The sequence below is a fragment of the Telmatherina bonti genome (assembly GCF_933228915.1).
Source record: "Telmatherina bonti genome assembly, chromosome: 6".
NCBI classification, from domain to species: Eukaryota; Metazoa; Chordata; class Actinopteri; order Atheriniformes; family Telmatherinidae; genus Telmatherina; species Telmatherina bonti.
Window position 1 is genome coordinate 33,366,070 of NC_136624.1, and position 13,873 is coordinate 33,379,942.

A 13,873-nucleotide genomic window follows, 5' to 3' on the forward strand; every position below is an offset into this window, starting at 1 on the left:
CTTTGCTAAATAATCAATAGTAATAATTAATGTCCTTGATGTTAAATACCCAGAAATCTGTGTGAAGTTATTTCTGAGTAAACTTTTATCGGCAGACAGTATGACTGATAATCCCCACTTATATTATCAGCAGTTGTATAGCTGGGTAAGCACACTGACCCAGCGAACAGTAACTGTGTGTTAACAGCAGCCGGATGACGAGAACCGAAGGCGCGATGCTGAACTCTACGGGTTTAGAAGATCCACTGGGGAACAGCAGTCACTCTGGGCTTGACAATGTGGAGCAGATCCTGGTCCCTATACTGGATGCTATTATTCTGATGCTTGGAGTGGGTGGCCACACAGTGGTGATGGTGATCTTGTGTGGACGAAGGAGGAGAGGAATAGAGCGAATTGGACAATCCACCCAAAGCTCTACAACAGGCACAGGGACAGACATCCTCCTGCTGGCTTTGAGTTCTGCAGACCTGCTGTTGCTCTCCATGCTTCCCTTCCACACTGTTGCCGTTGCCATGAAGCAATGGCCCTTTGGGAACTTCATGTGTCGTCTGGTGGGCTTCTTGGGATCAGCCTGCAGTTCCGCAAGCGCCTTCACTCTGGCTGCACTGGCTGTGTCCCGTTACCTGACTGTAGTGAAGCCTGCTATAGCTTACAGCCTGCTCACCCCTCATCGAGTTTCTGCAGTCGCCATGCTGCTCTGGGTTCCGGCCTGCAGCCTCGGTGCTCCCCAGCTAGTTTTCCGCTCCGTGGGATCCCCAACACGAACCCCTGATGGACTCATTTGTATTACTTTCCACTCTCACAAGGACCAATTGATATATGGCCTGTGTCATTTTCTTATGGCCTTCCTGTTTCCACTGGTTACCATTGCAGTGGCATATGGAAGCATCTACATGTTTCTATGTGGGGGTCAACATGCTGGGAGAGCCCCCCAAGTAGAGCGCTACCAGAGCAAAGTGACCCAGACAACAGCAATGCTGGCTCTAGCTTTTACCCTCTGCTGGCTCCCCTCTTACGGGCTGACACTGGCCTTACTGGCAGATAAAAGCTCCGGGGCCACAGGTGCCTCACCACGATACGGCGCGTTCGGTGTGTTTGCACGCCTCATGGCAACCTCCTCTACAGTGATGAACCCCATCCTCTATGTGCTCATGTCACAGAAGTTTAGACAGGATTTATTAAGACTGTTCAAGAGGAAGGAGCATAGAGCAAATGTTGCTGTGGTTCTGTCTGTTTCCTGAAACTATTACTGTAAACAACTGCTGTGAAAAGAACTGAACATCTGACAAACATACTCTGACTCAAACATGGTTTGATAAAACTGTGACGACCAATACCTTATTGCGAAACAACACAGAAACATTCAGCTTCTTTACAGCTGGATATTGTGTAAGAAGATCACAGGGTTAGCTGTGGGAGTTGCTGCTCTCCTGGCACAGTAGGAGAAACAATCCTGAATCATAGATTCCTTGTAAAACATATGAAAGTAAAGGCACTTTGGTTACATATTAACAACATTACTGTAGTTTCTTGTGCTGAGATAAGGAGAACGAAGGTATATCTGTGTGTTAAGCTGTTTATGCTCTTGTGAACTCTGTCCTCACAGCTCAGATAAAGTTTTTTAAAGTTTGACAACAACTTGAGAATAAAGACTTCCTGGTTATGAGTGATGTATCTGCAGCTTTCTTATCCACAAAGATTTCTCATTGTGTGTGTGTGTGTGTGTGTGTGTGTGTGTGTGTGTGTGTGTGTGTGTGTTGGGGGGCGGGGGGGGGTCTGATGTTTAAACTCATACTTTAAAAAAAAAAAACCTGAAAGATTGCAATAAATGACTTGATAATTGATAAATGACAGTCTTATATCTGCTTTTGGAGAAGGGCACATAAAGTAGATAAACTAAGGAAACAGCTGACATTAAATGGTAAATGAAAAGGAAAAACTCACTCTCTACGACCGTCTTGCGGTCTGATCCGTCGTCGCTGATCTGCTGGATGTTGCCGAAATGAATGTCACTGAAGAAGATGCGGTTAGCACCTTTTCCTCCACCTCCTCTGTAGTCAAAAGTGAGTGCGATGACATTTTTCATGTGGTCGGGATCCTCAAACGGCTTTATTGGTGCGTTGAGGTTGTTTTCGTCCGACAGGTGGACGCTCTTAAGTATCGTGCGCTCTGAGTAGAGAAGGTAGCCATCGTAGTCGCGGCAGCTCCTGCCGTTTTCGGCCAGCATGCCGTGAGCACAGGCACACGTACGCTGCCCGTTGCCACGGTAAAGACAAAGCTGCTCGCACCCACCATTGTTGCCTTTGCATACATTTGTTCCTGTAGGAAGAAATGTGATATTATTAAGTATACAACAAAATGATAGCACATATTTTCTTCTTTTGTACTACAGAGATTCCCATCAAGAGTTCAGACCCATGCAGAGCTTGCTCACCTTGCTGTCTCGCCCTGTTGAAAACCTTGATGTCTTTGAGCTGCACCCCAATACCAGTTCTCAGAGAGACAGAGTCTGTGGCATTATCCTTGTTGCCTCTCTTGATGGAGCCATTAGCATGGGTCCTGTAATAACGTGGACACACACAGCATTAAAGAGAGGCTAATGCGGACAGAAAAAATGATGATTCCTCCAAAAGTGAGAATGAAACTGAGCCCAAAAAGATAAGTCTGACCTGTCACTCCAATATATGTAGCTTTCAAAGACAGACACAGAGAACATGTCCATGTTATTGTTGGCCAGCACCACCTCCCTGTTTTCCCCAGTCTCCAGGTTAATGCGCTCAATCTTATCTGTCCTGGCATCACACCAATACAGCAGACCCTCCTGCATGGACAAATAGAGAAATGATTGTAGCAATGTTGAGCTGCCACATCCACTCCATGCACTGTAGTCCAGAGATGTGAAGCAAAACTGCTCTGTTGTGGCATACCTGATAGTCAATGGAGATACCGTTGGGCCAGCTGATGCTGACATTGACCAGAACAGCCCTCTGAGAGCCATCCAAGCGAGACCGCTCGATGCGGGGATACTGGCCCCACTCTGTCCAGAATAGGTAGCTACATGCAAAAAGCCACAAACACAGCAAAGCTCAGAGGTGACTTCCTCAGAAAATCAATGCTAAGATAAATTGCAGTGGGAAAGGCTAAACTGCACTGTTATTTCTTCTCACCCTTTCTCAGGATGGACAGTAATGGCACGTGGCTTGTCCAGGCCCTGAGAGATCACCACATAGCGGAAGGAGCCGTTTAGTCGGGCCACCTCAATAACATCAAAGCCTTGATCTGTCCAGTAGATGTTTCCTGTGACGGGCAGAGAAGAAACAATGAAGCACCGGCAGATGTGGGATGATACTGACATTTGAGATCTGTTGACATCAAATTTCCTAGAAAACAACTTTGATTTCTATGTTTCTGCATGACACTATCATTCATTGTTAAGATGAAGCACCTTTAATATGCATTAATGTCTGACACTACATGAAAATATTACAACTCTTTTTCCAAAATGCTGCTTAAACTGAAGAAAAGCCTTGCTATCATTCTAATTCAGACTGCCAAGTTGCTCTTAGACCACTATGTGATCTTTTATTCATATTTTAACCAGCTTTGAGAAATGTAGCTGTATTTTTACAAATCCTCTCACCAGCTATCCAGTCTACAGCAATGCCCTCGACCCTGCCAATGCCATTAGTGACCACATCCTCTCTCCAGGTCTGGTCTCTCTTGGCCCTGCTGATGATGCTCAGACCCATATCCACCCAGTAGATTGTGTCATTGTCTGTGGAAAAAAGAATAAAAATAAAACAATTACATTGAAAATAAGCTTTCAATAAACCCAAACTGTTTACATATAATTAATCCTGTGTTCTATTCGGCCATTTTAAGTATTCAATACCAGGAATTTTGTGTGCGTGTGTGTGTGTGTGTCAGTGTGTAACGAGTGAGAAAAAAAGCGTATCTTGTTGAAAGTCTTACCAGCATGAAAATCGATGCCTACAGCTAAGGTGGTGCCAGACACCGGTACTAAGGCATCAGACTTGTCCAATGGGTCCAAAGGAATACCCCGGATGCCCTCATGTACCGAGTAAAGCAGGAAAGAGCCAACACCTGCAATTACAAACACATTTATGCCTTTTGAAACTTTGTTGTTTTTTTTTCATCAAATCTTCACAGTGTTTAAGATTCTGAGGCCAAAATTTGTCTGATGTCAACATTATTCTTTTCATATGAATCCATCATACCCTCACAAGACTGCTGCCCTCTGCGCAGGCTGTAACCTGCCGTGCACATACAAGCTCGGGTGGTCTGTGAGGTGGGGAGACACAGCTGGGAGCAATCTCCGTTGTTGTTACTGCAGAGATTTGTGCCTGGGAACACAAATGCACAAGGACAAACATGCAAAACAAATCAAAGAGGAGTAACAATAAGCATAAGCTTTTTACATGCAGCCTGCAAAACAGACCTCGTGAGACAAGGATATTTCAGTCTTATTATATGTCGAATAGTGCAATAAAAACTAAAAATGTTGCATAGGCTGAGGAAAAAAGCAGAGGTAAATGCAGCACCTGTCTGCACAGTTTCATTGTAGATCTTCATGTGCATCATGAGAGAAGTGCTGTTCCTCAGGACTTTCCAGTCTCCACCATCTTTTTTGTCACAGGTTCCTATCTGGTCAGTTCCGTGGTCTGCCCACCACAATTTATCTCCTAAAAACACACAGCATCTTTAAACTCCACTATACAAAGATAAAAACAACTAAAAGATGGCTTAAAGGCACATACTTTAGTGTCAGACATATCTAGTTCATTAATTAGTTTTATTGGAGAAATGAACATTTTTTCTAAGTCCTACCCATGATGGCCAGAGCAGTAGCCTTGATCAGCTTGCCCTTGACCCCTTCAAGCACTTCCAGTCCAGAGCCGTCAAGTTTACAACGACTGATGGTGCTGTTTCCTGAGCTGATCCAGTAAAGCTGCTCAGTATCAAAGTCAATAGAAAGTCCTGGAAAACAAAGACACTGATAAGTAATTTCCTGCACTATCGCTAGGTCTTGCCATCTCTTATGAGGTCACACAAAGAAACAAAACCTCTTACCAACAGGGCCTTTTTGGTCAATGAAGAGGACGCTGCGGTTGCTGCCATCGGTGTTGGCCATGCTGATGTTGTCCCCGTCTGTCCAGTACAGCTTCCTAATGGAAGCATACAGGACAAATTAAAATGCGTAAAGAAAAGAGAGAACTTTCAGCAACTTTATTTTCCGTTTTCCGTTTTCCTTTTTCCTTTGTCATGATTTGCGAAAAAGAAAAAAATAAAAGAAATAAATAATAAATAAATAAAAATGCAGGGGTTTTTGATTAAGTAAAAGGTTAATTAATTACAATTAATTTACAGGAAGATATCATTTGAATCTCATTAACTTGCATCACTGGAACAATTTCTGCAAATATCTTAACCATCAAGGTCAAACAAATCCTAAAACTATTATATATATGAGGAGGCTATATAAATACACATATTTGTGTATATACATGTATATACATATATTTATATTTATATACATATACATATATACATATATACACACACATATATATATATATATATATATATATATATATATATATATATATATATATATATATATATACATATATATATATATGCATATTTATATAACCTCCTCATACTTGTTTTCTGACATATTTTTAACAGATTGAAAGCTTGAAAGCTTCCCCTACATTTTGTGTTTAAGCCACATGTTGAATATGTTTGAAGGGTATCGTCTGCTTCATCGTCCAACTCCTGTTAAATCCAACCACATCCACCACACCCTTCAATATATCTGTAAACGTGTCTTTAAATAAATGCTCTAAACTCCCACATTCTCATAATTTTCTGAAACACGTAGTGTTTGTCTCGCCCTCTTTGACCCGGCCCACTCTTGGTGGGGTCAAGTGTGTTTGTGTGGAAGAAAAGGCAGACAGCCTCAGCATATGGATCCAGCATCTGCTTCTTATTTTCCCGCACGCCAACAATGCTTGGATCGGAAACATTCCTCTCCCTCACTGAGCTAACGCCTTCAAAGAGAGGAAGGAGTAAACAAAAACACGACCTTCCTTCTTTGATTTCAAATCCTCATAAACACACATATTCCTACAGAAGAAAACCAAATATATAAAATTTAGATGGCTTCCTTCACTGGACAGAGCATACTAAGGTCATTTTCTGTGTGGAGCTGGGGGAAGCTCGGGGCTGAAACTTTAGAAAGGAAGACAGGAGAGGGAAGAAAATCATGTTTTAAATGAGGCAGGAGGAGGGAGCAGAATTTAGGATAAACACAGAGAAGAAAACTGAGGAAAACCAGAAAAAGTGACCAAAAGCAAATGACCCAGGATGTGAATAAATCATATACAGTACATCTAAGCACAGAAATAGAAATGGAGCTACAGAGAAGAAAGATGACACAGGGAGAAAAAAATGAAGCCATTTCCTAAGAGACAAAACATCTTAAAAGGTTCGCAACCATCTGCTGTATACTAAATAACTCCAACTGCAAGGAGGAAAGGCTGAAATCCAGCGTGTCTACTTTATAGTTAAACATGAAATCAGGAGGCGGTCTGAGAGCAACAGTCTTCGGATGTGTGCCAACTTCTCAGTGTCTATTTGTCTGTGTGTGAATGTGTGTGTGTGTGTTTGTGTGTGTGTGTGTGTGTGTGTGTGTGTGTGTGTGTGCAACTAACCCCAGTATTGGATGCAAAACCAGACAGTGTGGTTTGTCCAAGCCTTGGATAACAGCATTTTTGAAGGAGCCATCCAGTCTGGCAACATTGATCTGTTTCTTATTGGCATCATAACTGGTCCAGAACAGGTTCCTGGACACCCAGTCTACAGCTAGGCCGTGAGTGTTGGGTAAGTCTGATGAAGGAGAAGCAACGTAGGTCACTCATTTCACAATCAAAAACTCCAGAATGCATTTGGCATCAGTGTCAAATTTTAGACAGAAAGAAAGACTCAAGAAATACAAAATAATCTTTCCTTAAATCATGGCGCTTAATTTCCGTTACAATGCACGCAAGCCTGAAGACATTTACACTTAATTTCATGTTAATTTCTCAAACAAATGTTCTTGAAGCTATTTGATCTGGCTCCCTATTAATGCTGACCCTTCAGTACTCCAGCTGACTACTTATAGAACAACCTAAACAAGTTGGTATGTAAAGGTTGGGTAGATGCAAGTTAAAGTGTCTAAGTATGTTCTAAGCAAAAGAGGCCAAAACCCAAAAGCATTTAAGCAACAGCTTTCGCAGTGTTGATGCATCACACTCAAAACACCTGCACAGAGAGAAACCCCAAGACTGGACTTGTAATCACAAGCATGGTTACATTTATACAGCAATTCTTTTAATTAAAGCACATAATTTAAAATCACGACTAATCTTAGAACTACAAATGATATGTTTATGTGTATTTAGGCGTAAGCATCCAAAACTAAACAATGAATTAGCCATTCCATTGAGGATTTTATGAGATAATCACACAGAAAGGAACCTAGCCTTCTTTAAAATGCAAACAAAATCCTGGCTGTAATCTCTACACATCAGGCGCGTCTCCTTTGAAAAACATCAAAAACGTTCCCAAACAATGGACATCTGAAACACAGTCTGTTCTCTATTGTGCTACCCCCTTCCCACCCTTACCTGCAGAGACCACAGTTTCAACTCCAGTCCCATTGATGAAAGCTCTCTTGATCGTCTGAGTTCGGACATCGGACCAGTAGATACGGTGCTCGAGAGCATCATAGTCCACCACCGTCACATTGTCAATGTCCGGCACAGTGAATGAGATGATATAGTTATAGTAAGGGTTGTCGATGTCCACTCCTCTGATCTCTGTCTGTCGGGCATACAGTAAAAACTGACGAGACTCTGCCGGAGAGAAAAGATGTTGACACCCATCAGTATTTAGTGTGAAAAACTGAGCCAAACTTAGAATGCACCAGAAGACACTAATGCTGGATTTATGGATGGATGATTGCAGCATGGATGAGTGCTTCAGCACATTATTTCCCCACTTGAACAAACAGTTAATCTAATTGTATCTTTGATTCAAATGATTGTGTCTGGCTGGCTAACTCAATAGCACAGCAAAGACGGTGAGAGGGAATTTAATCAGAGCAGATAACATTACCACCGCGACGGGCTCAACACTCTGGGAATGTTTAACTGTGTGCAGCTTAAATGATAGACGGGAAGAAAATGAAAGAGAAATGGAGAGGAGAGAGTAATGACGGTGTCGGACTGTATCAGCCCAGCCAGACTAGGTGGTGGATGTGGACGGTTGTTGATGCTTGCATCAGTCAGAATAGGGCTCTCCTTTCCATTACCCTTGAAGATAATAGAGAGTGCTTCCCAGAATACTAAAATGGATACACTGAATAAACACACCAGCTCTCTCTCTGCACAGAGACTACAATACACTTCACTTTTGTCACAGAAATAGCCCCTTAATTTAACAATAACAAACAAACATAAAAAACATTTAAAAAAAAAAAAAAATTCTGGATTGAATTTTCCTCTCATGCAGACCATAGACTGTTAATAGAGATGGACAGAGCCTCCGTGACGTCACCCATAGGTTTCTGAAGAGCTGAATTGAAGCTCGGTGGGCAGTTCCTACACCATCGCCATCTTGGCAGAGGCATGCGCGTCGTCTCACCCGGAAAATACATATATGGGCAAAGAGGTGGAGCTGAGAAGGGGGCTGTGAGCATCATGGTGGATGATTGACTTTGAGCGAACTCCGAGCTGGCTGTAGCTAAGAGCTAACCAAGCTAACCCGGATATAACACGAGATAACTTGCTAACCGAGGTAAGCGGGCTAAAGCTAAGTCTCGCTGTTAACCGGCTAAAAACCGCGTTGTTTCTGCATTCTTCTGACTTGAAGCGGGAGATTGGTACCTGTCAATCAAAAGGACACACCCCTAAATATGCTGAACTTCGAGATTAAATTACTTTTAAACGGGCGAGTTAGAAAAAAAATCACTGCCCCCACAGTTGTCATGAAGGTAAACCTGACCTATGAACCGAAAATGGATTTTTGTACCAGGCTGTAAACATGTTTATTACTGCTGTGAAGTTGGTCTTTTTAACATGGGAGTCTATGGGGATTCGTTCTGTTTTGCAGCCAGCCCCTAGTGGATGAAGGGAGAACTGCAGTTTTATGCACCTCCGCATCGGCATCATTTTTAACCGCCAGAGGCTCCGTCCATCTTTCATATACGGTCTATGATGCAGACACACAGTAACATTTGACACACTGCAACATATAACAGCAGGTTTACATGATGGTAACTAAAACTTCTCCCAACTCAGACAGAAATGAAAAGCATGCTTCCTGCAGTAATTGCATTTTCTAAGCTTACCATAACAAGTGCGTCTGTCAGGGCCCAGCTTCATGAGGTGAGGACAGGCGCATGAGAAAGTCTGATTGAAGTTGATAAGACAGAGGTGAGAGCAGGGCTCCTTGCCATCTTTGGCTTCACACGGGTTAGGAGCTACGCAGAACAGAACATGGAGACAAGATACAAATTATATACATGTGTATCACACACACTGTCATGACTGTGTTAATTGTAGGTTTCTTTAAGATTAAAAAGGAATGTCATTAATAAAACACATATGTCCATCAATCTGTTACAGATAGAATAGAATAAAATAAAACAAAAAAAACTGAGATAATGTGTCTGTTTTCGTTTATATTTTATGCATATACATTCTGTTTGATTAACAGAGTATTTTTGTGCGTATTTGTACATCATACCTTGTGGCTGTCTGGATGGATGGTACACCTGCAGGTCAAAGGGTTGTGTATTGGTTCTTTGGACCACTGTAACATTGCTGCCGGTCCACTTGTTTGCCTTTGCCAGTGTGTTGGTCCTCCAATCTGTCCAGTAAACCTCTCCACCATACATGGTGACGGCAAATGGGTGGGACAGATATTCGTGACCCCTCAGAACCTCAATGAGTCCAGAACCATCATACTTGGCTGAGTAAATGGCATCAGACCTACATGTAGCACAATTTTTCAGTTACTTTCCTCTGTATAATTCTACTTTCATATGGTACTGTGTGAATGAAAACATGATTGTGTGAGTGTTTTGTTCTTTGTTTTAACCTGGCATCAATCCAGAGGATGCGCCGCTCCAGATAATCCACAGTGAGTCCATTTGGCCAGCCTCCATTGCCAGTCTCCCTATGGATGGTCTTCCTGCCTTCTCCACTCATGGATGCAGCTTCAATTCTCGGCAAACTGGCATCCCAGTCTGTCCAGAAGAGAATCCTGCAGTATCATGCCATGACATGCACAATACGTTTGTGTTAGTACAAGAACATGGTCCCATTACTGTGTTTTATCTGTTGTGTACAGTGAGCATAGGAGCTGTTACCCATCCCGAGGGTCTAGTGCGATAGCTCGAGGATGCTCCACCTCCCCTGCCAGCAGCGTGGTCCGCATGGTGCCATCCAACTTGGCCACCTCGATCTGATCAAGATTGCTTTCCACCCAGTAGATGTTTCCTGCGATCCAGTCCACTGCCAGACCCTCAGGCGTAGCCAGCCCGTACTGGATTACCACATCGAAGCTGGTTAAAGCTACAGAAGAGAAATGAAAGAGACAGAAATGGTGAAAAGTTGCTAAATCTTCTGAACTAACTGGCAAACTGTTAACATTTGATCTAATAGCATTTAGAAATTAAGGAAATATTATTCGTCTATTTGGACTGAATCAGCTGTTTAGATGACAGATATGACAGAGACAGATATGTCCGTATGGCAATAGTAAAAAAGGATGAGACACGACAATTATAGAGAAGTTCCTTAAAATTATACTTGTGGTGTCACGACTAAAGAAGCAGATTTTATGGCCTCTAATCAGAATTATCTCTTATGATTTGAAATGACTCAGTTTCCCTTCTGGAACAATGAAAGCACACACACTCTGTCGGCACATTATGGATGTGTAAATATGGCAGATAACAAAATATGAAGCTTACATAACCAAGGAGCAGATGTGATGAGGACTTGTTTACTAGGGCTGTGACGATATGCTTTTGTCCAATTCGATTCCATTCCGATTTTTTTGGGTGCCGATTCGATTTAAATTGCGATTCTCACAATTCTTCAATATTGGTCATTTTTGTATATTAAAAACAAAAATAATGTATAAAACTTTTTTTTTCCTCGTCAATTTTCTTGATTTCAATTAGGAAAAAACAGTACAGTAGCCAGACAATCATTCTGCTGCTATAACGCACAAGAGGACAAGGAAAAGGATCAATAAAAACAACAAAAATTTTATAATGGATTATTTTTTATCATTTTGGGGGAAAAAAACCCCAAAAAAACTATTTTAATGGGGAAAAAAAATCAATTTTAAAATTATGAAGCAAAAAACCCAATTTTCGATTTTTCCATCCCTATTGTTTACCAGTAACTCATAATCCACTGGTCTGACCATTATGTTACAAAGCTTAATTTTCTGTAAACAACAAATGAAAGCGCAAACCGTGCTGCACTCCACGCTACAAACCAGTGCTGGAAACAACATCTGTTTTTACAGGATAGTCTTCCCTGCTAGTTGTCGTCACAAATATTTTAAGCAAAACAAAACTATAAATAATCAACTTTGAAAAAAAAAACACAGGAAAATCCACTTTATCTGACTTAAACGCAAATGTGTTGATGAATTTCCTGATGTCCACTGGGGGTCATTGAATTGCAACCCACAAGGTCAATCTCAAAGCATAAATAAAAAGTGTAAGAAAATGCAGACTCAGTTAAAAAAAAAACAAAAAAAAAAATCACCTCCATTCTCAGACAGCTTCCCACGATAGATCTTGTCTTCCACCACGTCAGTCCAATAGAGTGCACTCTGATTGAGATGGAAGTCAAGGGCGATGGTGTTTCTGAGGCCAGGTACCAACACACTGAACTCCCCCTTGTTCAGATCAATGCGGCGAATTTCATGGCGGTTTGAGAAAATGATAAAGGGCTTGAATGGATCTGTGAAAATTAAGAAGAGAAGATTTGGTTTTTCAACCATAAACTAACCACACACTAAAGGCTTGAAGCAATGTTTTATAACAACAACTTGATATCTGATGATTATCCTAACTGAATTCATGTTTTTTCCACAAAGCCGTTCTTGCTCTTATTTCTCCTCATACATGACCTTCATCCTTTAAAAACTGTACAGAAGTTATTGTCTTCACTGCGAACACTTGTGGCTTTATGTGTCCCTAAAGATCAAACTGTAATAAGGAAAATGTTTATGTTGAGACAAACCTTTCCCCATTACATGTTTTAAAAGGCACTCATAGTGACAATCACACAGTTTGATAATTTGTTTTTCACAGCTTTGTGACGATGAAGTTAACCAAACCTTGATGCATCCATGCACACACCTACTTAGTGTGTCTTACTGTGAGCACAGCTTTTCATACGGGAATCTGAGCTGTTGCCTGTCTTAACAGGAAAATCTTGTAAAATACATTTTAAATCTCAAGAGTCCATTTTTCTAAATGAGACTGAAAACCCTGCAGAACAGCTCTGCTGCACGGCATGAAAGACACAGTAGCCATGTTCCAGTGCAGTGTGTGAGTTGCCCAGTAAAAGAGGGGCTATGTTGAAAATGGCTTTAATCCTGGGTAATGAAAACGCAGTGTAAATAAGGCAGGAGTTATCTGCACCTTACAGGCTGCTGGCTACTCTGTAAGACCTGGCAGGAAGAACAGCAGCATAAAATCATATTTCCTTGTTGCCAGTTGCGGATGCAGGAGGAGAACTAGTCTATATTCTTTATATGGATGATACAATTCAAACAGTGACTAAGCAGTTTCTGGTTCACTCATTTCACCCAAATAAAAATCATTTCTGCTCCTCATCTTTTTATATTTATCTTTACTTTTGTCACAAGAAAACAATGGCAGGAAGAGATCAATGCTGAGATCTTTTTAGGTTTCCTCAGCAAACCTTTTCACACATCATAAAAAGACATTGAAAGCATGTAATTGTTTTAGCCTTTTTTTTTCTGATTGTTTTAAAATCATCTAAGGTTTAGTATCAGCTGATGCTGGACCTCAGTGTCACTGCTGCACATTATCCTTCAGACTCCAACTGATTCATTAATAGTGGTCAGTTACTATGTCTGGCCAGAAAAAGAAAAAAACAGTCATATGGCTTCATTAGACTTCTGTTAGCTTGGATTATTGCACTTCTGTGTCACCCGGATGTCAAACATCTGCAATAGCACAACATCTACTTCTCTCCAGAGTTGCTTTCATTTTTATCCAAGATCTGGATGATGGGAGACTGCTGCCCAAATTCTTCTTCAGATCAACCATAAGATTCTCAAAGAGGTTCTGTTGGGTTCAGGTCTGGACTCTGTGGCGGTCAGCAATGAGCGAATATGATCGTATGCTCCCTGAACCCCTTTTTCCCAATCTGAGCCTGATGGATTCTGGCATTGTCATCTGAACATCAGGGAAGAGAAAAATCCACTGATGGAATAATCTGGTCGGGTAACAGCTGACCTCGTTCTTTGGAGAAGCAACGTTGCTGCAGTTCCAGATCATAGCATTGTTTCCACAGGCTGGTGTCACAGACATCTGAAGTACCTCGCTCTATTTCTCTAATATATTAATGTATAGTTATATGCCAATATTGCCATCTCTAACTTATTTCTCTTTTTTATCCGCAGGTCTTCCTGAATAAGTGCAGTTGTACATGTTGAGCTGTCTTTCCTGTCGTCTCCACCCCAACCAGTCGAGGCAGATGGCTGCCCTCCCTGAGCCGGGTTCTGCCGGAGGTTTCCTTTCTGT

General features: G+C 41.6%; 2 protein-coding genes across 2 annotated transcripts in view; one reads left to right on the forward strand and one right to left on the reverse strand.

The window, feature by feature from the left end:
• The window catches only part of LOC306757385 (low-density lipoprotein receptor-related protein 1-like), a 102,658-nt gene that overhangs the window by 21,830 nt on the left and 66,955 nt on the right, over positions 1-13,873 (reverse strand). The window contains exons 24-41 of the mRNA XM_079242421.1: positions 11,859-12,056; positions 10,442-10,646; positions 10,171-10,335; positions 9,817-10,061; positions 9,419-9,550; positions 7,695-7,922; positions 6,738-6,912; positions 5,092-5,186; positions 4,849-4,998; positions 4,563-4,703; positions 4,239-4,364; positions 3,973-4,104; positions 3,641-3,775; positions 3,168-3,297; positions 2,928-3,054; positions 2,670-2,821; positions 2,435-2,559; positions 1,945-2,319 (exon numbers count right to left, since the gene is read on the reverse strand). Of these exons, the coding sequence (XP_079098547.1) occupies positions 1,945-2,319; positions 2,435-2,559; positions 2,670-2,821; positions 2,928-3,054; positions 3,168-3,297; positions 3,641-3,775; positions 3,973-4,104; positions 4,239-4,364; positions 4,563-4,703; positions 4,849-4,998; positions 5,092-5,186; positions 6,738-6,912; positions 7,695-7,922; positions 9,419-9,550; positions 9,817-10,061; positions 10,171-10,335; positions 10,442-10,646; positions 11,859-12,056 (3,036 nt within the window). The remainder of the gene's footprint in view (positions 1-1,944; positions 2,320-2,434; positions 2,560-2,669; positions 2,822-2,927; positions 3,055-3,167; positions 3,298-3,640; positions 3,776-3,972; positions 4,105-4,238; positions 4,365-4,562; positions 4,704-4,848; positions 4,999-5,091; positions 5,187-6,737; positions 6,913-7,694; positions 7,923-9,418; positions 9,551-9,816; positions 10,062-10,170; positions 10,336-10,441; positions 10,647-11,858; positions 12,057-13,873) is intronic.
• LOC306757708 (galanin receptor type 3-like) lies at positions 189-1,241 on the forward strand (the record flags this gene model as incomplete). The annotated part of the gene is made up of 1 exon (XM_079242834.1): positions 189-1,241. Exon 1 carries the CDS (start codon positions 195-197, stop codon positions 1,239-1,241), a length of 1,047 nt encoding a protein of 348 aa, XP_079098960.1. The 5' UTR covers positions 189-194.